Source organism: Syngnathus typhle, linkage group LG9 (assembly GCF_033458585.1).
Source record: "Syngnathus typhle isolate RoL2023-S1 ecotype Sweden linkage group LG9, RoL_Styp_1.0, whole genome shotgun sequence".
Taxonomy (NCBI): Eukaryota; Metazoa; Chordata; class Actinopteri; order Syngnathiformes; family Syngnathidae; genus Syngnathus; species Syngnathus typhle.
This window is the reverse complement of record NC_083746.1, coordinates 5,975,482-5,998,487: the sequence shown is the minus strand read 5'-3', so window position 1 is coordinate 5,998,487 and position 23,006 is coordinate 5,975,482. Positions and strand designations below refer to the sequence as shown.

The following is a 23,006-nucleotide window of genomic DNA, read 5'->3' as shown; positions in this document are numbered from 1 at the left end:
AAAACGATGTTCGACGCTAGGTGGCATTAATGACTTCGTACGTAAACGGATCTGTTGTATGACCGCTACTACACATTTAGTCGTATTATCATTAATATAAATCAAACGTCAAACAGAAATACATCTTTAATGGTTACACATAATTCCAACGAAATGATTTTGACGTTGTCGCTTGAGGCGCTACGCGCATGCGCAAATTTACCCCTAGCCTCGAGCTCACTGTTAGCATTAGCTGCTCTAGTCGCCGACCCACTGCACGACTGATGTTAACATTTCATCAAGCTCATTATTTGACTTTAAGAGCATAAAACTGATTGGAAAAGTACCTATATACGTACTTGCACAGGTAGGCATGCTTTCAATTCGTGTAACCGCGAGATAGAAATACAATGATTGTTTGTTTTGCATTGATAAAACGTCACGCTAGCTGCAAATTCCAGACTAATAGAAACACGTGAACGTTCAGATTTTTAAGATCTGATGTGTTAACTTCTGTGATCAAGTATCTATTAATTTGACAATTGTTTCATTAGGCGCACAAAATAGATTTTTTTTTACCGACTCTGTTAGTCCAACTCCAACGTTTGACTCTAGCCAGACCGCACGAAACGCGTGTAAGCAAACGTTCCAAGTTAAACATGTCTGAATGTTCACTAACCAACTTGTAAAACTTCAAACCGGTTGCCATGAACAACCTTAACTCGTCAAATTAACATTAGACGGAGTTGACGTAAACTCACCGAAGAGGCAACCTGCTAATCACCACACACACCGAGACGTCACTGCTGATAAGTACACGGGGAAAAAATGAGAAAAAAAATACTGGAGAACATAAACTACACATTTTCTTTCAGGTGGTGTATGTGTGATAAGAGTGGAGGCACAATGTTGACCGCCACGAATGGCGACCCTGGCCATGTTGTCAATTATGTGGAAGAGTACTTGGAGCTGGTGGAGTCACTGCCTTTCGATTTGCAGAGAAGTGTGTCCCTCATGAAAGAAATCGATGCCAGATATCAAGGTGAGGATGCACTCGGTTCACCATGTCTGTTTTTTCTCCATTGACATTAATCCACTCCGCTCTGATATGCAACTTTAAACATGAAGTTTGACAACACAGGACTGAAAGATTCACTTTGAGATTCTTAATAGAGGAATTTAAAAGCATCCACCACGAATGAACTTGCACTAACCAGTGATGTTGTCTTCTTTTTTTTCCCCCAGATGTTCTGAAGGAACTTGAGGATGCATATGAACGTTATCGCAAGGAATCGGACGCACCCCAGAGACGCAAGCTGCAGTTGTCCATCCAGAGGGCGCTGATCCGTAGTCAGGAGCTTGGAGATGAGAAGATTCAAATTGCTGGACAAATGGTAAGTGTGTTACAATAAAGGAACTACATATTTAAGATGGGGAATGACCAATTTAATTGAAATTTCATCCAAGTCTGAAATTCTAAATGACATGCAATTAAGGGCATAGGAATTCAAGATTTCTTTTTTGATGCGACCTAAATATACTCTGTTCCAGGTGGAGTTGGTGGAGAACCGAACCCGGCAGTTAGACTGGCATTCCGAACTGCTCGTCTCCTCCCAAGAAGTTCCAGAGAGTCACATCACTATGCCGACATCTTTGGCAACCGCGGCAGCGTCCATGATCAGTTCGTCGTCGTCGTCGTCCACCACCACCCCGAGCAAAACAAGCCACCACGACAAGAAGCGCGAAGAGGTCCCGCCAAGCTCAACAGGAGCAGACAAGACCGGCGGCAAGCGCTCCAGGCGGCAAAAGAATGGCGAGAGCAGGGACAGCTACAGCGGCCTAGACGTCACAGAGGACGTCGGTGCCGGAGCGTCCCGGGAGAAAAGAGCAAAGACGTCATCCAAGAAGAAGAAGCGGTCCAAGGGGAAGTCGGAGCGAGAGGTGTCGCCGCCGGATCTCCCCATCGACCCTGACGAGCCCACGTACTGCTTGTGCGAGCAGGTGTCCTACGGCGAGATGATCGGCTGCGACTACGACGAGTGTCCCATTGAATGGTTCCACTTTTCCTGCGTGGACCTCCATCACAAGCCCAAAGGCAAGTGGTACTGCCCCAAGTGTCGAGGCGAGAATGAGAAGACCATGGACAAAGCCTTAGAGAGAGCCAAGAAGGAGCGGGCGTACAACAGGTAGCTGACCCCTGATGCCAAGACACTTGTCAACATTAGTAGAGTATTATTACAACTAGGTTTTGTCTACATTGTTACAGAATAGTTCTGTAAATAGTTATTTTTCTAAGAGTGTATCCCATCTGTCAGGGCATTGTTCTGAAGCAAAGGTGGGGAATTTGTTCTATTGAACATTTGTTGGGTCAATGTTCTTTCAACGGTTTAGTTTGGATAATTGCTCTCACAGGTCCCCACCCTTGTAAAATGGACATCTGTTAAGCAGACATCCTGCACTCATCTATTTGCATGCAGCAACTCCCAGTCAACTGTGTCCAGTCAACAAATCATCTTTTAATAAACTTAAGTGTGTTGTTTTAACAGGCTTTCTTGTGGTATTTAGTATGCAGTGGCGTGTCCAGCAGACAATTCAGCAGATAGTATGAGAAACTAGTCAGTAGCGGTCTACATTACTCTGTGGTCCAATCAAACGGAACAAAGATTCAAACGGATGGCACCAGTCACATCCAAAGTAGTTACTTGTCCACCAAAATCTGGTCAATACGCTCTCTGGATGTGCCTGTTAATTGTGGTCATATCGACATTACATAATGCAGCAAGGGATTGGTAAAGAAAACGTAACAGTCCAAAATTAGCTACTCAAAGAATTATGCCAAATGGCCATTGTATATCTATTTTGGATGACTAATTTGCCTTTTGTCTCGAGAAGCGTTGGAAATAAACAGAGGAGAGAACCGGTGCAAAATCTGTACATATATTCAGATGCAGGTTTCTTATATACACAAGTATTAAAGAGGCGGAGGAGATAAAATTTGCTCACTGTGTCATGCATGCAATAAAGCAGGGGTCCCCAAACTTTTTCCTGTGAGGGCCACATAACCTTTCCCTTCTCTGATGGCGGGCCGGTGGCAGTTTGTAACAGAAAAAGTGTGACGATCGTAGGGGAGCTTAAAAAATTTTTTTTATTTTTTATTTTCCAGAAAGCCACACATAACCAAATAACGGTTATTTAATAACCCTTTCCAGGTTCTTTACAGAAAAAAAAGTCAGGAAACAAATAATAACACTATTAATGAAATAAATAATAACTAAACCCTCTCTGAGTTCTTCACAGAAAAAACAGGAAATAAATAATAACTAAATAACTCTCTCTGGGTTCTTCATAGAAAAAAAACCATGGAACATTAACTTTCTGTTGTGCCATGCACAATCTTAACAGATAAAAGTTCAGCTCAGTTGTCAGAGCAGAACCTCTCTGACACATATGAGCAGTCTCTTAAAGTTCTTGTGTTCCTTCCTTATAATCCTTTTGTAGGTTCCAGTAGGCTTGTAGACACCGCTGTCTTTTTTGTTAAAGTTTGATAGTGCGTCATAGTCTGGAGTAAAATTTGTTGTGGCAATTCTTAGGCGAGATCCGAGGTGTTGGTCCGTTTACCTCGATCTGTGACGGGTAGATGTTGACGTTCATGTGGCTGAACGTCACGTCGCGTACGTCGAGCCAAATTGGCAACTCTTTTAAACGCTCGGCACTGTGTTCACCCTGCTTTACTTGGGCGACATTTTAACGGAAGGATTCCAGGGGAAGGTTTGTGGGTGGCTTTAGCGCAAAACTGCATCTGAAAGCTCAGCGCGCAAATTACAAGAATGCTGTCGTCACAGCCCACGCTCTAAATTCGGGACTGATACAAATAGAGCGCGAGTGCGCCATGTCCGTACACGCACTTGTGAGTGTGCACCGAGCTTTCTGACACGGCTTCCGGTAGTAAATGCGCAGGCGAGCGCTTCCCCATCTACTGGGGAAACGCAGTCATTGCAGGCAAAATGAGCAAAAAAAAAAAAGTTTAATAATACAATTTATTCAGGGTTGGCGGGCCGGATTAAACGGTCCCGCGGGCCGGCCGTAGTTTGGTGACCCCTGCAATAAAGAGTTCACAGCACAATGAAGAGATAGCGTAACAATGTTGGGTGCCCACAGGGGCAAAATTCTCAGTGAAAAATGACGTGATCGGCAAAGCACCGGGGATGTTAAACGTGATCATAGTAAAATGGTGGCCCACAAACAAGGCATAATTCGGCACAAATCCTGGGAATATGTGCGAAAATTGTAGATATAGAAAAAAGAGTTATCTTGGCAGACAAGAAAAGATAAAATCCTATGAAGGGACATTGAAGGAAAAGTGCATAAAATGGTAACTAAAAAAAAAATAAGGTGAGAGGGGTCTTCTAGTATTCGACCCATATCGTCAACCAGGTCAACTGTCTCGCCAGCTTCGTTCTACGATTGCTGAAACTCTCTTCTCGTACTCGCGCTTGTTCTCCTGGTACAGCTGAGCCGCTTGGCTGTTGGCTGGACTGTTGGGGTTGGGCTCATCCAGCAAAGACTGCAGGACAACAAACATGGACCCCATTTTATTTGGCTTGCTTTAAGTGTGTCAACCAGCAAAGATACATCACGTTATTCTTACCTGGATGGACGTCAGAATAGAAGACACATCGTAAGTGGGGCTCCACCGATTTTGGAGGATGTCCAAACAAATACTACCATCTGCATAGACTGTAGAGGGGGTGGAAGAGCTTTGAAATATAAATTGTATTTTGATTGTTTTCTCAAATAAGGAGTATTATAGCCATTGTGAAAAGACAAAATAGATCACAGTAATATTCTTACCATTAGGATAAAAAGACAAAATAGAACACAGTAATATTCTTACCATTAGGATGAAACATTTTTGACACAAATCGCACTGTGGGAGGTTTGTTGGGGTATTCTTCCGTGAACTCGACAATGAGTTTAAATGTACCTGTGAGAAAACAAAGACAATAGCGATTTGGTCAATGTGTCAATCATCTATTAAACAAACTCTCAGGTGTCAGTCATTCAGCATAAAAATCAAACTTACCATCTTCAAATGGAGTTCCTTCGGGGCTGAAACACAAGACAATTGTGTATTAACAATTTCATCATTTCAGGCTTAAAAGAAGACAAAACAGACCATAAGTGACCCAACTTATGAGGCTTTCATAAGCTTTGAGCTTGAAAAGTCAAGTCGCTCTTCAACCAAGAAACCGCTGTATTAGTAAATTGACTAACAAGCTTTGTTGAGGCTGGATTTAAGTCCTACATCAAGGTACCAATGCATTCAGGCTTACCCAAAAATGACTGCATTCCACACCATGATGTTGTTTTCTGATGGGGCTCCACTAACACCAGCTGGGGGGTCCTCTTGTAGACTATACAACCAAATAACAAACAAATAAAAATAAATACTTTCTGCTTTTTGACGGCATCATTGAAAATTAAAAGTCTTCGCTTAATATAGTTTCATGTAAGTGATAAGTGTTCTTAAAAAGTTCCAGAACGTTTACGAGACACTTTACTTGGGACTGACTCGCAAATAGAAAAGTAAAAAAGATAAACGTTCCCTGACAGCTTCCGCCATTGCTCAGTTCTTTACTTAACAAATGTTAAGAGTTCACAAAGAACACGTAAACGTCGACCTAAACTAAAAGAAAAATAGACTGGTCAAACAATACATAACAGTCTTGCTTACGACTAGCTCGAGTTAGCTCGTACGAAACTTGTTCGACAAGCAGCCCGGCTAACGCGCTGTTTACTGAATTTATATAACTAGTTTCTAGCCTAAATGAAAATATGACTATGTCGATTATGGATAATAGGTGTAACATTGGTGCTTCGGGTTTCGACCGGACTTCGCTCTCATGTTAGCCGTTTTTCACACGCAAAAGAAAAATCAACTCACCGTTTAAAATCTCTCATAAGTCTCCTTCTAGCCGGCGTGGACATGGTCCGACTTTATGAATCCACTATTTAATTCGTATTATCGTTCGTGTTTCGGTGAGAACGTTTTGAATGACTGCCCCTAACGTTTATCTTGTAACATCCTTGTTTGCCAACGTCGAAGTTCTCGTTCCTGTCTTTCTCTTAAAGTCCGGTCGGTTTAGTCCAGCCCCTTTAAATGGAAGATACCATGTGTCAATGAATAGTAGGGGTGCTTAAAATATATGACATATAAGCGCCTTTTATATCTCGCCCTAAATATATATACAGACAGAAACCCGCCTGTTATCATAACCGTTGAAGTCAGTTTCTTCAAACCCAGTCTTAAATGACATACCAGCAATTATTGTGTGACGGGGTGATTCTATTCTCCCCTGTTTAGTAAAGTGGTAGTGTGCGACGGGGCGCGGCCACTATGACGTGGTGTTTGTGCTGTGATGTGGTGGTGAAGGTCGGGCCTGCTCCAGACAGGTGACTTGGCTCCGAGCACCGACGCAGCGGGGGCCAAACACGTGAGACCGGGGTGTGCGAACCCCATCCGCTCTATTTAAAGACACAGTCTGGGTATGCTTTCATGATCCCAACTGCCTACAAATTCGACGAACAGGAAAAAATAGACGACTTCGCAATGGGGGGGATTGAAACAGAATACTTTGGTGTAACCTTTGCCCCAAAGGGAAAATGATTCATTACAATTAGAATGCAAAAAAAAATAAAAGATCATTAAAGCTATGTACAAAAGAACAAACGTTTGTAAAGGCCACCTCTGGATAATATATTATCCTTAGGGTTATTATTACACATGAAAGTAACACTTTCATTTTAACAAGCCTTTAATTTTGCAAGCCAAAAGAAGTCACGACGTGAGAAAAATAGTTATAATTTTTTGACAAAATAGAATGTAGATATTGAAAGGATATTATCACGAGGAATAAGTTGCAATTTTCCTAGAATATAGAAAAAAAAGTGACAAATATTTAGAAAACGGATTTCTTTAAAGTTGTAATATAGTTAGAAAGTCAAAGAAAGTTGGAACAATGTGAAATAGGTGGAATTTACACATTTGCACAGCAGTACTGTGAATTTACTGCTTTTGTCGGTACAAATTTTAAATTATAAATTATTTTCCTTTACAGCATGGCCTCAAATACTTTCATACAAAACAAACTCAATCATGTTGGACGTTGGCAGTGTTTAATAAAGACGCTTACTTACGAAGGAATATATACAAACAACAATCACGTGAAAAACTTAAACCAGGAACCACTTCTCCAAGCGTCACATACACAAAGAAAGAAAACTGCCACACTGGGTCTGCCCTTCACAACAGGAAATGATTCCATTAACTAGCGGCCCACCGCTCAATGGCTTTTAAGGCAAATGAAGAAATGTTAGGCTAACAGTTTGTTGTTCATCTAAATTTAGGCTCCATGGTAGAGGAGCATGGTGCTCAAGATGGTGTGGTCATACAACTGCTCCGCTTTAACAGACTTCTGGTGCTCCACTTGGCTGATCTCGGGTGACCCCATGTAGACTGCAGTGGAATCGCGCTCGAAGGGAAGCTGCGGTTGACAGTGACCAAGTGAGGAAATGCCAACTGACACTGGGAGGGAGAAGACAAACAATCAAGAGCATGTGCAAATAAATCATTGGTGAATGCAGACCTAATTCTGGAGGTGACCTGTTCAAAACCGCTCGGTCATTGAAGTCCTCTGCAAACTTTGACATGTAGGTTACATGTGGTACCGTGATCAATAAATTGTAAAGGACGCTGACGTGATCTTGCAAATGACAAGCCCAGACTTGCCTCTAAATAGGTCACAACCTGCTTTGCTGCATGACACGCTGAACTAGTTTCCTAGATACCGCTTTGACAGGTTCAAATTTTTCAAAAAAAGAATCCACTGCTGCGCTCCAAGTCAGAGCAAAAGTTGTCCGTTTTTTTTACATTGATTCAATTACTGAAATAAAGAAAAGAAAAACTGTTCATAAAATTGTCCAACATTTAATGATTTAACATCATTAATTACAAAGCTACACCTGATCAACACTGACACACAAAATCCAAAACAAATTTAAATGCAATAAGGAAACAATTCAAATTGTTTCCACAATCAGCTCAAGCAATAAGGCTTTGTTGTCTTAGCAAACAATACAAATAAATGCAAACTTTCTTGGGCCAACTAACTGATTATAAAATTCCCTTTAAACTTTTCTCAACACCTTAGCCACAATATAAATGGATACAAGAGTAAATTTGTTAGTTGACTGTTGTGAACAAATTACCATTAAAACTAATAACCAAGGACAGTGTTATTTTTTACACTGTTTAACAACTGAGACAGGGAACAACCATTTTTATCTGCCAATGTCCTATAAAAATGTGCAAAATAAGTTGTTGTTTTTTTAACTCTCAGACCGACAGTATAAGTGAACAAATGCTTTAAAATCTTGTTCGAAATCAGGTATACAGGAGGGTAGAAAAACTTACGCACACTGCAACACACACACCTTTCTACTTAGCTTTATCCACGTAAGATGCAAACAATTGCCATAAGCCATAGTTTAACAATAGCAAAATATATACAACACAAATGTGACTATTAGAATGTGTGGCAACACACACGCACACAACACACACTCGCAACCTTTCTACAAATAAGCGTACGAATTAGTGCAGCGACAAGGAATCTGCATGGATGCCACATTGAAGACCTCCAGCTCTTTAGCTGCGGGGTTGGAGGTGGCCAGCCCCCCCTGGTCATCCCACTGATCCATAGGCCCTGGCTCGTTGGCTGGCGCAAGCCCATTCAGCCCCAATGAAACGGGTCCTGGCCCACCTGAGTTCACAGTAGACGCCAACTCCATGCTTTCCATTGGGGACTGTCCAGCACCAACCAGAGGCCCGTTGCCGTTCTGCAGTTCGAACGCATTGCCAGCGCCTAAGGGGGGAAAAAAAAAAAACAGTAAGGGGGATAAAGTTATTTAGAAGTAATTCAGTAAATAAAAGTAACACAATAAAGTTAACCTTCTTTAGCTACAGTAGGGTACAAATTATATAAACACGCAATATAACTTCCAAAACAGGTACTCTGTCTCATTAAACTACCTTGTGTTGTTGCAAGGTTCAGCTTCCAAACATTTCCTTTACCTAGGAAGGCAAATTCATGATTTCGTTGAGGAATATCCATTTCTAAGCCTACCCGTAAATGTAGCAACTGGTAACTTGATCAATGGCACCCTCTGCTGTTTGCTGCAGAGCAGCAAACTCAAGTTCCACAAAGTCATGCTTGAAGACAAGCGACCATGATGTAAAAAATTAAAAAGTGTTATTTATATGAACATTAGTCAATCTAAATCACTTAATCCTGTCTTTGCATTTGGCTTGTGAGTGTGTGTATATGGTTGGACGTGTACCAAATGCTGCATTTGACTTAGTCTAATTTCCTTCTATTAGCATGTTTTCACTTCTCAAGTCCCCCAAAATTCTGTTTACATTTACTAAAAAAAATTTAAAAAAAATCCCAAACATCTAAAATAGACACAAACAACCACAGGGGTGTCGAAAGAGTGCATCAATAACACGTGGGCAAACCAAAACAAAAATTACAAGCGCTTGCTAGACACCTGATGCAAATTAATTTTGGATTCACCCTGAAAGTAGCCTGATTTTGATTTCCCTTACGCTGCCATAATACATATTTAGATTGTGGCACAAAATGGACTCACCATTAGGTCTTGCCTTCTTGACCGCGCTGATTTCCTGGCCATCGAAAGACCTCTTTCTGTTGGGTATGCCCTTGAAGAAGCTGCGGCTCTGGATAGTGGGGTGTGTGAGGCCCCCATTCTGGCTGGTGCCATTAAGAAAGGCCCCATTATGGAACTGAGCCATGTTTTGTTGAAAGTTTTGGGCATTGGCGAGAAGCTCAGCACAATCCTGGAAGCCCTGCGCGTGGGCCAGGTCGGCGGCGGTCAGCCCACTGGCATTCCTTACACTGCACAATGGGAAACGTTGGGTGTCAGTGGGACTTAGTGCATGTTGTCTTGAACACAAAAAGAAACCATAACACACACACACTCGCTCTCTCTGTCATACAGCCACCCACACACGCACGCACACACACAGCAACAGACTCAGCAAGCAAACACTCACACAGACATGTACAACGCTGAATTAAATCGCCTTTGTCGTCATGACCGATGATGGATCCTTTTTGGATCGTTTGCATCATCGTTTGAATGAACTGAATGTTTTCAAATGAAAAATAAGTCTGCTGGCCAAGAGACGGGATTAAAACAATAAAAATGATGAATTTCCTTTAGAACGTTTACCTGAAATGATCCGAGATGAGAGTGGATGATCAAGCGTCGTGGAATCCAGAAAAGACTTGGTGACCAATGCTCTCAAAATGAAAGACAAGCTAATATGAAAAAGGACAAGATCACCTTCATGTCCAAATGCGTGCAAGGAATTCAAGTATGGAGTGCACCAGAAGAGAAGAGCATGTGAAGTATCATAAAGTAGAAATGCTACAGATGATAGTTGCTAAAAATGAGAATGATGAGTCCAAAGTCGAGAAGGCTGGATTTCAAAATTGCTCCGTGATACTAAGTCCAACATCCCGAGGATGAGCCACATATCAAAGATATATCTTCTTGGTAAGTCCATTAAAAAGAACTGAAATTAAAGTGTTTGCGACAAGTATACGAGAACTTTCAAGGTAAAGGTCTGGTCTGAAGATTGCCCAGAAGAACAAGTGCATCTGAGATTGTGTGTGTATGTGCATCGTTCACACTTGTGTTAATCGCGCCTCTTTGCAGCAGACTTTCATAATGCCAGAAAAGATCAAACAAGCAGTGCTGGGGGCTGGATCATCGTCAATTGTGGAATTGATGTTACTCGACAGTAAAAACAATATCCATCGTTATTCCAAAATTATCCAATGCCAATGGAATATAGTTGCAGACAAAGAGAAAGCTCCCTTAATTGGCAGAAAACAAAATGCAGCTAAGGGCCGGGTCGCTTCGAGATTAATGAACGGAGTTCTCCATTTACAAAACAATACTGCACTTGTTTGTGTGAATGTCATCACAGTGCGTAATGTGTTCTCAGCGCAAACAAAAAGGTCTTTGTCGACTAAACGGAGGTTCTGGAAAAGTGCCAGGATGCAGCTCCTACGCGAGAGGCACCATTTTCATGGAGCAATTATATCACCCCAGAGAAGTTCTTCAATTTCACTTGTGATAAATTGTTTTGTTTTTTTCCCCCAAATCAAACTGGTGAATAGTTTTACTGTAAGCAAGTGGCATCGACTTCCACAATGTGACAACTTTCCAGCCATTTCCATCGTATCTTTGTGTCATAAAAAACCTTTAGAGAAGTAGTGCACATTAAATATCTTTACATTGTGAAATATAATAATTAAAACAAAAATATCACACAATAACTTGTGGCACATCACCCGCCTCCCCAATTCAAATTAACGCTTCCAAAACATTTATCCAATCAGATCATTTGTATGAAGATTTGTGATCATGTAAATGTACTTGTCTCACGTCAAGGAATACATTTTTCATTTTATAGATCTTTTATTTATTTATATACTATGTATCGGTGGTATAAAGGCCCAAACAGCCACAACATGGATTAAACCATCATCTGACCCTTTAAAAGGGTGACAGGGCAGCAGTTCAATAACGCGTGTTCTGACGTCAGCTCAAATCTCCACTCATTTCCAACTAAGGCCTTCAAACACTAATTCCATCAGCATGACCTTAAAAAGCACTGCTCAAGCACTCCCTATAAGGAGTCGAGCTGTTCTGTTGATTTATCAATCAGATTCATATTTCCAAATTAAAAACAAAATGAAAAGATTTTCTGCCAAGCTGACTTCAGACACTAATTGTTGTAAATTCATCAATGATCCAATATATACTTGGTTTACTTGAATAGGTTGTAGTTGTAAACCTTTATTGCTTGTCAAGAGTAAAAATGAGCATATTATGGTCTTATATAATTACTTTATTGCTCAGTATCAGGCGTAACACTTCTTGACAAATATATATATATATATCAAATCTGAAAGTCTTTAAATGCCGATAAAGTATGCTTGGTGCTTCAGCAGACAAAACTATCAAAACTGGATTTAGAAAAAAAAAAAAAAAAAAGGCAAGGACGTATTCCTTTCGTGAGACGTGACATCTTTAGTATGCATCGATCCATTTGTTTGGTTTCAAAAGGGAAGCGTTAATTCTTTTTGAATGCCTGGTATGCTTTGCTTTTCAGTCCTATGTACATAGTGTATGTCTTCGCTAACTAATCGTCTAACCTCCCAGAGGCAACCTAAAGTCATGCTAGTGCTTTGACATGGGACTCACGTGATTAAACCTGTCCATATAAAGGGCTCCTAATGGTTAGTTGACAAAAACAAATAATAGATTGAATAAAAGTAAATAAGCTAAAAATAAAGACAAAAGCTAGATACAAGAACAATCATGGGTAATAAATAAGCAAAGCATGCAGGTCTAAAAAAAAAAAAATTCAGTTGTGATTCATTGACATCAAAACCTAGCATTAAAACCAATCACCGCAAGAAATACCTCAACAGTTTGCCAGTGTGTAGATAGGAAGCGATAGTGAGAACACTCAATGCCACAACAGTGCGGCTATCCCAGGGAACGGGGCAGACTCAGCAGTGTCTATTCTCCCCCTTTCTAGGATTACTTGAAAAAACCAAGTCATTTCCAACTCAATGGCTGCAAAACAATTAAGATGGACGGTTCTGTTTTAACAGGTGAGCAAACTTTTGTCTTTTTGTCACTTATTGCCACTTTCATGAAGGAAAAGGTGACAAAGGATTACAGGATATTGTATCAGGTTAATAGTGTGACATAACAAAATTATTAAGACATTTCTTGGCATGACGTTAAAATATTTGACACAGTGACAGAACAGTGAATAAATAAATAACCATTGCACAGGATGATTGTTACCGTTACACAGTTAATAGGTGAGTACATGGCGCTTAGCAACGCTAACAACCCTAAATCGCTCAGCTGTTCTAATATTCGGTGTCTTCAAACTTGCCTAACAGTAGCCTGTCTCCTGCTAAGGGGTTGCTTTTCCACTTCCCGAGGCTCATGACAAATTCAAATATAGGGATATGGAGATTAGTCTCTTTGGAGTGTAAAAAAAAAAAAAAAAAAAAAAAAAAAAAAAAAGGGGGGAGGAGGGGGGTCATGGGAGTCATCAGTAATATGAAGTTATAAAGTTAGACAACAAGTAATGTGATGCATGTGGAATTTTCGAATCGGTTCAGCAGCAACTAGGTTAAAAAAATGAGAGGTTTTAAATCCATCACCATTCTTCAAGTACGCGACAAATGTATTCATTTTTTTTTTAACATTAGGGATTTACTGCCTAAAAAGCAGGATCAGAAATGGGTCTGTTATTGATCCCCAAGAAGGCAAAAAGGGGGCATTTTCCCCATTCAGTATTGTGTGACTTATATTATTTGTCTGAACAAAACAAAACACAGGGCTGACATTTTAAGTGTGTGAACAGAGAGGGGTTAAAATTAAAATGGCTTCCACTAGCAAATTACGTGGTCTTTCTATTTTTGTCTACGCCTTTACTTCGTCTTTCGGCGAGTTCAAGAGGATGGCTCGACAACGCAGGACAGACAAAGCAACATCTGAGTAGATGTTAAGACTGACATTCATCCAAAGAAGCGGAGATGATCAATTCTTGAGTTTGTTTGTGATATTTAATATCGTTTATTTTAAATCACATGTCCACTTAACTGGAACTGTATTTCGTAAACTGACTCTTTTGACTGGCAAAACATTTTTATACAAAATAGAGGTAATTCTTTGCAAATAGTAGGTGTGCTTGATCAGTATCTTATGATCTAGAATGATTTACCATATTTTTTTTTATCTTAAGTGTGTTTTCTTTAATATGATTGATGTATGTAGTGTATCTAAGAAGTGCAATAGTATTTAGTATTTGGTTTGTCATGAGCCTCATTCCCACCTAAAATGCTTGCCTTAGGTTCCCTCTTAAATGCGCCCTCAAAATTTCCCCCGACTTAAAATAATAAACTTCATAGTAGAGACTAAAGACCTAAAGGGGAAAAAAAATACATTTTCATCACTTATACATTTACTCATCAGGTAATAACCAAATGCACATCACAAGAAATGGAGCATGTATTAATTTTGGTGAAGCCAAACCAACCAGGGGTTTCATGTGCCATGAAAAGACATTTCTCAATGTAGAGTAAAATGCTTGGTGAAAACTTGAAGATCCGAATTTAATGTGATTTTTTCTTTTTTTTTTTTTTTAAGTTACCGCTGAATCTCTGAAGGGTTTTGCTGTGTTGTTTATCAAAGCAAATCTTTTTCTTTATCATTACAAACACTACATAAATGATACCTCATCAACAATATCATAATACGAATAATAATAATAATGATACTACTATTACTACTAATAATAAATGTTTGTTTAACAGTTACAATATGTAAGATTTGAAATATATTTTGCTCAAACACATTTACAGGAATATGTTGTTGTTGTTTTTTGTTGGTTTTTTTGTTCGATAAATTAAACGACCTAAATAATACACACATGAAAGCTCCCCGGAAATTCTGGACCTCAGGACAACATCAAATGGCATTGGAACAATTAGCAACAGCCTGATGCAAAGTATGAAACTGCAAGTCAAATATAATTTTAGAAGGGACATAAACAGGAAATATGCTATTTTGGGTCAGAAGAACATAATACTGCAGGAAATGGGATTAGCCTGAAAAACGACCATTTAATGGTTACTATTAACAACTATAAAAAAAAAAAGCAAGACTGTAACTTGTCAAACTCCATGCAGACAGTTGATAAAGCTTCTGGGACGAAGTAGTACTGACATAAGAGGGGGAAGGAAATATATATATATATATTTTGGCAGGGCACATCACAGGTGCAAAAATGAAGCATCCCAAGAAAAGAACACCGTCCGTCCCTTAGTGAAACATGGTTGATGTCCCGTTATGTTCTTTGCTATATCTGTCACAGGGTCTCTTGAATCTGCGCAGGATAGAATGAAATCTCAAGACTAGCAAGGTCTTCACGAAAGAAATGTGCTGTCCAGTATCAGAAAAGACTGCCAAACAAGAGCCCTGATCTAAATCCTACAGAACATCCATGGAAGGAAAGTTGTGCAGCAAAATGTTGGTCATTTTGTTGTTCCAGCCTGTTTCAGAAATTTATTTTTAAAATAATTCTGTTTCACCACAATTCAAAAGCAGTTTGAATTCCACTGGTTAATTGAATTACATTTTTATTGTTTTATCATTTCAGTATTTGTCTGACCACACTGTGGGTTTTTCTTTCATTAACAGACTAACAATTTTATCTACGCGTGCAAAGAGTCTATTCTTGTTTTTTTACCTTTTTATGCAGTTTCATACAATGCGATGCAGCTTTGGTATTTAAAAAAAAAAAACATTTTTAGTGAAGTGCAATGTGCATTTGGTCATATAGTTAAAACTGTATGTGAAACATGAACCAAAAATAAATGTTAAATAAAAACACACTAGATATAACAAATATCATGCAACACGACCTACTAAGTTAAGAACAGTTAATCAAAATTTTCATCAAACTGTCCTTGTGTTCCAGGTGACCAAATAAGGTGTCAAAGCCGTTGAGATCGGTTAATAATCAATAATCAGTAATAGCTAGCTCACATACAGGGTCAATTGAGTGTAAATAAAAACAATAGATCGTAAATCTGTAATCTTGCTAGATACACTAGGAGCAATTTGATGAGAATTGTCACAATGATAAACAATTTCAAAGATGAACAAAATGAATCACCTTTTCAAGGGCGAACCACCAAATTGAACATTTCGCCATCAACGGTAAAATGAAGAATACGGCTTCAATCATTGGCCACTGGTTTCGGCGCGCTTCAAAATGGGATTTTTTTTTTTTTTTTTTTTTTTAGAATCGATTATTCTATAGATTAATTGGATAAAATGTAATCTTCCATTTAAGTGGATTACAAAATCCAAATTACTGTATATTACCAAATCACTGTTTACAGTTATTTGGTATTTCTAAGTGATAAAAATAAAAGAGAGATTATGTACTCACTAACTATTTTAAAACGGATTCAAACATGGCTCAGTCATTATTTTCTAAAAGCAGATGTTAACAAATGTTTTGTTTTGATTCAACACAAACGACAGTCTGCTTTTACTTTTGTAAAGGACTTTGAAATCGGAGATCAATTACTGTTGAGAGGCTAAAATTACAATTACTCAATTGTTTAAATAGTCGTCGATTAATTTCAATTAAATAATCGATTCGGTGTCCATGAATCAATCAATTATTTTGACAGCTTAAACATGGAACCACAAAATCTGATACAGGTTTGCTGTTCAGTAGATGTGCTGTGCCAGGTGCTATTTTATTCCCCTGAGACAGTCACGTTAATCCGCGTCGCTCTATGTGCAGCTATCTTAGACAGAACAGGTTCGTTCCTCCCACGAGCAAGTTTCCTAAAGATTACCCTGCCAACGTCATCGCTGCTCTAATTCAGCTTTTGGTGGCAAGCCCTTGTAAAGACGTCATGTCCAGAGTTTTAGCCAAAGAGAAAGTGGAGGGGGGGGGGGGTAAAAAAAGAGATGAGTTCACAACATTGACCACAGGACTTACTCAGCTTTTGCTCCGTGCACTAGGAGAGCGTTGATGCACTCCAGACTGCCCGCACGTGCAGCCTTGTGGATGGGCGTCTCGCCCACATAGTCCTGAGAGATAACAGAGAAGCTCACAGTTAAACATAGAAACACGTTTGGACTCGATAGAACAAGAGTGAGCCCTCGACATTTCTCCTTTCAGATTAAGATTTTGAACCAGTGCACTAATTCTCCTTTTTTTTTTTTTTTCCAGAGAGGGAAAGAGCGACAGAGGAAAAAGGGAGTGTGTGCTCAAGGGAAAGAAACACACACCACGAATGAGTCATGATGAAATACCAGGCGATGCAAACTGCATGTAGTCTAGTACAACTGTTTAGCAGACAGGAATTGAAGCTTCCGCTTTAAGTTGTCTGGTTAAACCCGCAAAACAGAACAACCAGTTATTTGAAATGAAAGTCTGCACTCTGTGTCATGATGACATTGGCGTGTTTATGTCAGTGTGACCTACTAATCTAATTTCTCCAAGTACTGCAGCAGTGCATAAAACCATAATCCCACCATCTCATGCAGCTCATGCAGAAACACTAGTGCCTTCAATTGGCTCCCTTGTGGCAGCAATGCTTTTTGACATTCATAATGAAGTTTTATTTCTATTATCGTTCCAGCGTCCAGTGCGCATACTCATCTGATCACTCACCTGTCTATTAATGTCTGCGCCGGCTTGTAGGAGCCATAACAAGCATTGGGGATGGCCTCCAAATGCTGAAATGTGAGTTGGTGTCTGGGCAAACTTGGAGGTCACAATGTTGATGCCGCAGCCCACTTGTACCAGACGCATCACACACTCCAGCTGGGGAGACACAAAGAATTCATAATTCTTCATTTAATTGTTCACACTGACAGGTGAGGTAAAAAGCTGGTTGCTGCACCCATCTAGTTCATTTGCATAGTAGGCTGTTTACTTTTGGCACTTGTTCAATTTCCTTACAGTAAATGATGAACGGATCTTTGCAGATCATTGAATTGATCACAATTGGACTGTTTTGGTTGTCCTAGAAGATGTTTAATCGGTCCGACACAGGCTAGCTCAAACAGCTGCAGTCCGTGTGTTGGTGTGGAAACATCTAGGCATTTATCCTTTGAAATTAGAGGCAACCCCCAACCAAAGATTAATGTATGTATATCACCCTTTTGAAAAATAAAACTACAGTTGTGTAAATTGTTTGGAGAAGCCTCTGCCTGCCAACGGCAGGTGGAATCATCCTTGAGCCCAGAATATTTTATTATAACAATGATTGTAGAAAAACCTAAGGCCAAAAGTGGATATTTGTTAGTTATTTGTTTAAGGCTAAATTATTGAATCTATTCCGGGACCCGATGAGCTGGATGAATACAAGGCCTTCGTGAACGTTAACACAATTTATTTATAGACCACAAGTTACACTACCTCAAAACGGGCATTATTTACTTGTGATGTATTAAAACTTGCAAAAATGTCCACACGGGTATTAACGTAATACGTGTTACTGAGGCTTAACGGCATTTTTAGTGAGCTAAATCCTATGTAGGTTTCGCTCCGATCACTCGTGAAAACCAAAATCCACAAAGCTACTATGTCCAAAATGATCATTAAGATTAATCGAGTAAAAATGAAATCTATTTGCGTGTAACAAACGGCAACCGCGCACCATTGTCTGCTTCCAGTATGGCGGCTTATACTCCGCATAAACTACAGACGAGGAAGCGAACATCAGGAAATGGCCGAGAAAGCTTGGCGCGCTCGGGAAAGACGCCAAGTTCGCTCCCAAAAGAAATGTAAATAAAGGCGACCCTCCAAAGTGTCTAGCTACCTTTCCGAAATGAGCTGCCCAGTGTATGGGGGTCCAGCCGTAGAAGGTGTCCTCCACGGTGAGGTCAGCCGGGTTCGCGGTTGTATGAAGCAAGGAGCACAAGGCGCCGACATCTCCATCTCTGCACGCCCGGTGGAGAGGGAAGCGGCTGTTTAACACCTCCTCACTCGAGAATCCAGAATCACACACCACCGACATAGTTAGGAAAACAGATAAATGTACAAAATTGGGAGGAAAAAAATGCGAGTGTGCGACAAGATCCTACGCTGGCCCGGTAGTCTAGTGCGTGTGTCTTTCTGCCTGACAACACAAAGCACACTACCGAAGTGAAACTTGAGAGACTCCGAAAGAGATGTGAAACGTGGCATAGATTTTCCACGACACATGGAGTGGCTCCGACTGAACTCGGAAAACATGGACTGGATTTGACAAAAATCCCGGATTGAGTATTTCTTCTTCTGGTGATAATTTATAGTAGCTAGAAAAAGTGAACAATTAACCACAGCGCCACTCTTTGGGTCGCCGTCATGTCTGCGTCAGTTTGAGCACTGTAGATTGTTTTCATTTTGCCACAAGATGGCAGCACACAACCAATAACAAGCTCACTCTTGACCATCGTGAAATGTTTTTATTGCATAGCCAGGTTATCAGTGGAAGCAATGCGATGGGACAAAAGAACATCTTAAATGCACTTGAGCTTGTCCATCCCTCCATTTCTCCGTTGCACTTGCCTTCATTTGGAGCCTGGGCCAAACAATAGACGCCAACCAAATGATGTCATTAAGATTCATTCATTGCTTACCAGGAAAATGAGGACATTGTTCTCAAAGGTCATTGAAAGGTCATTGCACTAAAGCTGGTAACCATACTGTACATTAATTCATCACCACTTTTTTTGTGCTTGTTTCATCATCCTAGTTTATGTTCTTGAATCCTGTCGCTGACCTTGACCATTCATCCCTCACACGAATGCATTCTGTTGTCTTATCAGTCTGCATCGATGTCCACCTTTTTGCTCGAAGCAAATCCACAGTCCGAATTTCCCCCTTGCACCCTTCAGTGAGCCAAACCTCAGTATCTCTTCATTCAGTCTTTCCTCAGCTGCGCGTTGAAGGTGTACAAAGGATTATTTGCTTAGTTTCGCAATGCAGAGTCAACTCCACGTAGGCAAAATCGAAGTGACGCAAAGGTGCTTGATAAATATGTTAGTGTGTTATTGCTCAAAAACAAGCCAGAAATCTAGTCGTATTGTTTTTACAAATAAAAATTGTCATTCTATTTTCGCTCCAGTTGTCAAAAGTCATAAAATACAGTAGATTTTGTCGACTCCAATAATAAAAGTCCAATTTCCTCTGGGGTTGGTTGGTCACCTTGGCTTATATTCAAATGGACTGTTAACAATGAAAAATAAATGTGTTTAATAATAATATTAATAATTTATTGTATCTGTACCTATTTGGACATGTGCCATACCTCCACAAAGTTTGATTTGTGTGCAACACAAAAAACCATTACAGCTTTTGCCTTGTTTTATCTAGGCCAAAGATCAAAATTCCTTCTTCCTCTTAGTATAAATCTTTTCTCAAAACAGCCAACATTGTTGTTTGCTTTGTGAAATGTTTCCCCTCCAGACTGAGCCAAACACCATGTGATGAATGAGACAGGATGCCGAATTAAAAGAGCCTCTTTATCTTCCCTTGCTGTATGCCTTACCATGCTGGGAGCTGATGTCAGTGATGATGTCATCACTGTTGGCTGTCATGTTTAAATTTGTAATCCAGTTGGCATGGGTTCCTTTTTTCTATACAGGTACATTAACAGGATTTTATACAAAATATGCCACACTAGTCAACATAGTAAAGCAGAGTGGATACTTTGGTGCTTAAAGGTTATGAGGTGGAGTCCGGCTGTGCCACTAATGACCGACCGTGAAAGACGAATGTCCGCTGTGATGTAATCCAAATGATGGTGTGACCTTGTTTGTTATAGGACGTGACTCGCAGGCAGATTGGCCCTCGAGGTTCTTTCATTTAAAGACAAAAAGTCTTTTTGTAAATGTATCATGATTTTAATCTCAATGTGTTGATATACCGTAATTTTCGGACTATAAATCGCACCAGAGTATAAATCGCACCAGCCATAAAATGCCCAAAAAAGTGAAAAAAAAACATATATATAAGTCGCTCCTGAGTATAAGTCGCCCCCCCCACCCAAACTATGAAAAAACTGCGCCTTATAGTCCGAAAATTACGGTATGCATGTTACTCTTACTGAGAAAATTGTATTTTTAGGGGTACAATTGATTGTCACTGGGGTGGTACCGTCTTAAAGCAATTTGGAGCCATACATTTTCAAAGAAATATTGATGAGTAACCCCACGCATAAAAAGGAAAACTATCAGTATCTTTTTTGTACTGCTCTTTTATGTGTCTTCCACGAATCCAATTAAATTGTCACACTGACCTTCAAAAAGCAGCATAGTGCCACCAGGCATCCAGCCTGCCAGAAAATTCAAAGAAGCAAAGATCATAGTAGAAAAAAGTAAAAGATGCCAACTGATTGTTATCAGTAGTGGATGAACAACAAAATATTTGTTGTACTCCACTATAATGTAAGGGAAATTAACTTTGAGTTGATGACTAGATGATGTCATAATATTTCTGATGCTAAACACACTGTTATTAATGTTACATTTTTCCTGTGCTTTTAAAGATTTCACGATGGCAATGCTTTGATTTCCATCCAGGCCTTACAGGTCTCCCACACCAGACGGCCATGTTTTGGTTTATGCGGCTTTGAGAAACACCATTTGCGCATTTGTGTGCCGATTGTGTGTCGCTGCAGACAGGAAGCACGCTCTGCAGCCACACATTGTCTTACCATCTGTTGTTCTACTTGTGTCACACCACCGTGTCCTGTCTTTCACCACATTCATTTTCTTTTTTTTCCCACTGTCGTCATTAAATGACTATATGAAAGATGGCTGTATTGAGGATATGAATGTAAGACCAAGGTCATTTATATACAGTGCAATCAGCCGTGTAGCCTTCAGCCTGCAGTCCGCAATGTTTGAACTGGAGGAGGGGCTGCAGCTTTGGGGCTGACATCAGTTGCCTCTGACGTCAGCGCAGCACTCGCTTACGCCAAGAGATTATGATTAACAGCTTTTTTTTCCTCCATAGAGTTTGTCTGTGGGATGATGTTCTATTTAAAAGATTTACACGCACGTAATGTCTTATCACTATTTTCTTTAACTTGTCTATGTAATTGGGGGTTACTAGTTAGATTCAGTCACATTTAGTAGTGACGGTAAAGGTGGAAAATGTGAATATGTTCATCTCGCGTGTGAAAGAGATCAAATTGAATGACATTGAAAATTGTAATATTTGACAAACGGCCAAAAGCATGCCAGAGGTTGAGCCACATTGTATTTGTTTGCGGAATAAACGTATGACTAGAACGCGAGACGGTGTTTACGCCACCCGTCCTGACTGCTACTTTCAGAACTCGACCGTTCAAGATCAGATAAGATCAAGCATCAGAATAATATTCTCTATCACATCCCTGCTATATCATATTATTATAATTTCTGTGATACACTTGAACTCATACATTTTTTAATTAAGTTTCGACCATGGAAACTGAGATGCACTTCTTTGGGCGTTTGTTTCTGAGCTAGAGACTAAATTCAAATTTTAGAATGGAATCATTGCCAACAAAGAGGCCAAAGAAAAAGGTGTGCCTGAAAGGTTACATTACAATTACGTCACGACTAACATACTTCTACGATTGACTTTGTCATTGGTTGCTGCCATGTAGTAGCTGAGCCTCTATTTTCTACCACATGTGGTGTAGCCAACTTTGTTTACACTATTGCCCGCTTACGTCATTTAACCCTACATTACTTTGCATAACATACATTACACAATGGGGACCTTTGTAAGAAACACGGAGATGATCTTCCAGTGAGTCAACAGAGTGTCCACCATGGCAGATAGCAAACAAGTATGGCCTTTGTAGCCATGATGTGATGTAATTTCTTCCTGGGAACATACTTTAGGGATGCTTATTTTTCCAGTCTGGCTTGAGCTGGGCAGAATTCCCACATGCATGTTATGGATGCATGATATGGAGTTGTCTTTGCTGTTGCAGCATTGCAAACTCCCTCTGAGATTTTGGAGTGGTCTTTTTTGTTTGTCCCCATCCCCTTTTTGATCAATTATTAATATCAACATACACAACAAAACAAATGGATTGAAATGAGTAAAAAAGAAACAGATGCTAACGTTAGCTTACGTGGCTTTACCTTTATACCTCTTATGCAGCAGACCCTCATTTTTATTGTTCTGATGACATTATTGCATGCTTTTTCAATTTCCTGTGGTTCTATTTTGATGTGGACTGTTCCAACCTAAGACGAGGAAGGTGGCTACTGTGCATTGGAAAAGGTTGTAAAGTTGAACTTCATCCATCCATCCATCTATTCATCCA

At 39.9% G+C, this 23,006-nt stretch overlaps 3 protein-coding genes across 4 annotated transcripts; 1 reads left to right on the top strand and 2 right to left on the bottom strand.

The window, feature by feature from the left end:
- The first annotated feature begins 188 nt into the window (after nt 1-188).
- Nucleotides 189-2,522, top strand: ing1 (inhibitor of growth family, member 1). Its single transcript, XM_061287057.1, has 4 exons — nt 189-346; nt 855-1,021; nt 1,225-1,373; nt 1,531-2,522. The coding sequence occupies exons 2-4, from the start codon at nt 862-864 to the stop codon at nt 2,167-2,169; spliced, it is 948 nt and encodes a 315-aa protein (XP_061143041.1). The 5' UTR covers nt 189-346; nt 855-861; the 3' UTR covers nt 2,170-2,522.
- Nucleotides 2,523-4,102: 1,580 nt separating this feature from the next.
- ube2al (ubiquitin conjugating enzyme E2 A, like) lies at nt 4,103-6,111 on the bottom strand. The gene is made up of 6 exons (XM_061286401.1): nt 5,924-6,111; nt 5,313-5,393; nt 5,063-5,088; nt 4,874-4,963; nt 4,628-4,716; nt 4,103-4,543 (listed from the first exon to the last, which is right to left on the bottom strand). Exons 1-6 carry the CDS (start codon nt 5,965-5,967, stop codon nt 4,415-4,417), a joined length of 459 nt encoding a protein of 152 aa, XP_061142385.1. The 5' UTR covers nt 5,968-6,111; the 3' UTR covers nt 4,103-4,414.
- Nucleotides 6,112-7,138: 1,027 nt separating this feature from the next.
- On the bottom strand, nt 7,139-18,861 carry ankrd10b (ankyrin repeat domain 10b). Of its 2 annotated transcripts, XM_061286400.1 has the most exons (6): nt 18,516-18,861; nt 17,363-17,515; nt 16,685-16,776; nt 9,691-9,956; nt 8,802-8,903; nt 7,139-7,564 (listed from the first exon to the last, which is right to left on the bottom strand). In XM_061286400.1, the coding sequence occupies exons 1-6, from the start codon at nt 18,711-18,713 to the stop codon at nt 7,383-7,385; spliced, it is 993 nt and encodes a 330-aa protein (XP_061142384.1). In that variant the 5' UTR covers nt 18,714-18,861; the 3' UTR covers nt 7,139-7,382. The 2 variants fall into 2 exon arrangements, with proteins under 2 accessions (XP_061142384.1, XP_061142383.1); XM_061286399.1 differs by lacking the exon at nt 7,139-7,564 and having other exon boundaries at nt 7,951-8,903.
- Nucleotides 18,862-23,006: the final 4,145 nt, after the last annotated feature.

What these genes read in the sequence shown, in the direction of transcription:
- ankrd10b (XM_061286399.1), bottom strand. Translation starts at nt 18,713, where the DNA reads ATGTCGGTGGTGTGTGATTCTGGATTCTCGAGTGAGGAGGTGTTAAAC. An exon ending in GGGCAGCTCATTTCGGAAAG is followed by an intron (nt 17,516 to 18,515) that starts GTAGCTAGACAC and finishes GTGTCTCCCCAG; the next exon opens with CTGGAGTGTGTGATGCGTCT. An exon ending in GTGCACGGAGCAAAAGCTGA is followed by an intron (nt 9,957 to 16,684) that starts GTAAGTCCTGTG and finishes CCCATTGTGCAG; the next exon opens with TGTAAGGAATGCCAGTGGGC.
- ing1 (XM_061287057.1), top strand. Translation starts at nt 862, where the DNA reads ATGTGTGATAAGAGTGGAGGCACAATGTTGACCGCCACGAATGGCGAC. An exon ending in AATCGATGCCAGATATCAAG is followed by an intron (nt 1,022 to 1,224) that starts GTGAGGATGCAC and finishes TTTTTCCCCCAG; the next exon opens with ATGTTCTGAAGGAACTTGAG. An exon ending in TTCAAATTGCTGGACAAATG is followed by an intron (nt 1,374 to 1,530) that starts GTAAGTGTGTTA and finishes ACTCTGTTCCAG; the next exon opens with GTGGAGTTGGTGGAGAACCG.
- ube2al (XM_061286401.1), bottom strand. Translation starts at nt 5,967, where the DNA reads ATGTCCACGCCGGCTAGAAGGAGACTTATGAGAGATTTTAAACG. An exon ending in AGGAACTCCATTTGAAGATG is followed by an intron (nt 4,964 to 5,062) that starts GTAAGTTTGATT and finishes GTTTTCTCACAG; the next exon opens with GTACATTTAAACTCATTGTC. An exon ending in AAAAATGTTTCATCCTAATG is followed by an intron (nt 4,717 to 4,873) that starts GTAAGAATATTA and finishes CCCCCTCTACAG; the next exon opens with TCTATGCAGATGGTAGTATT.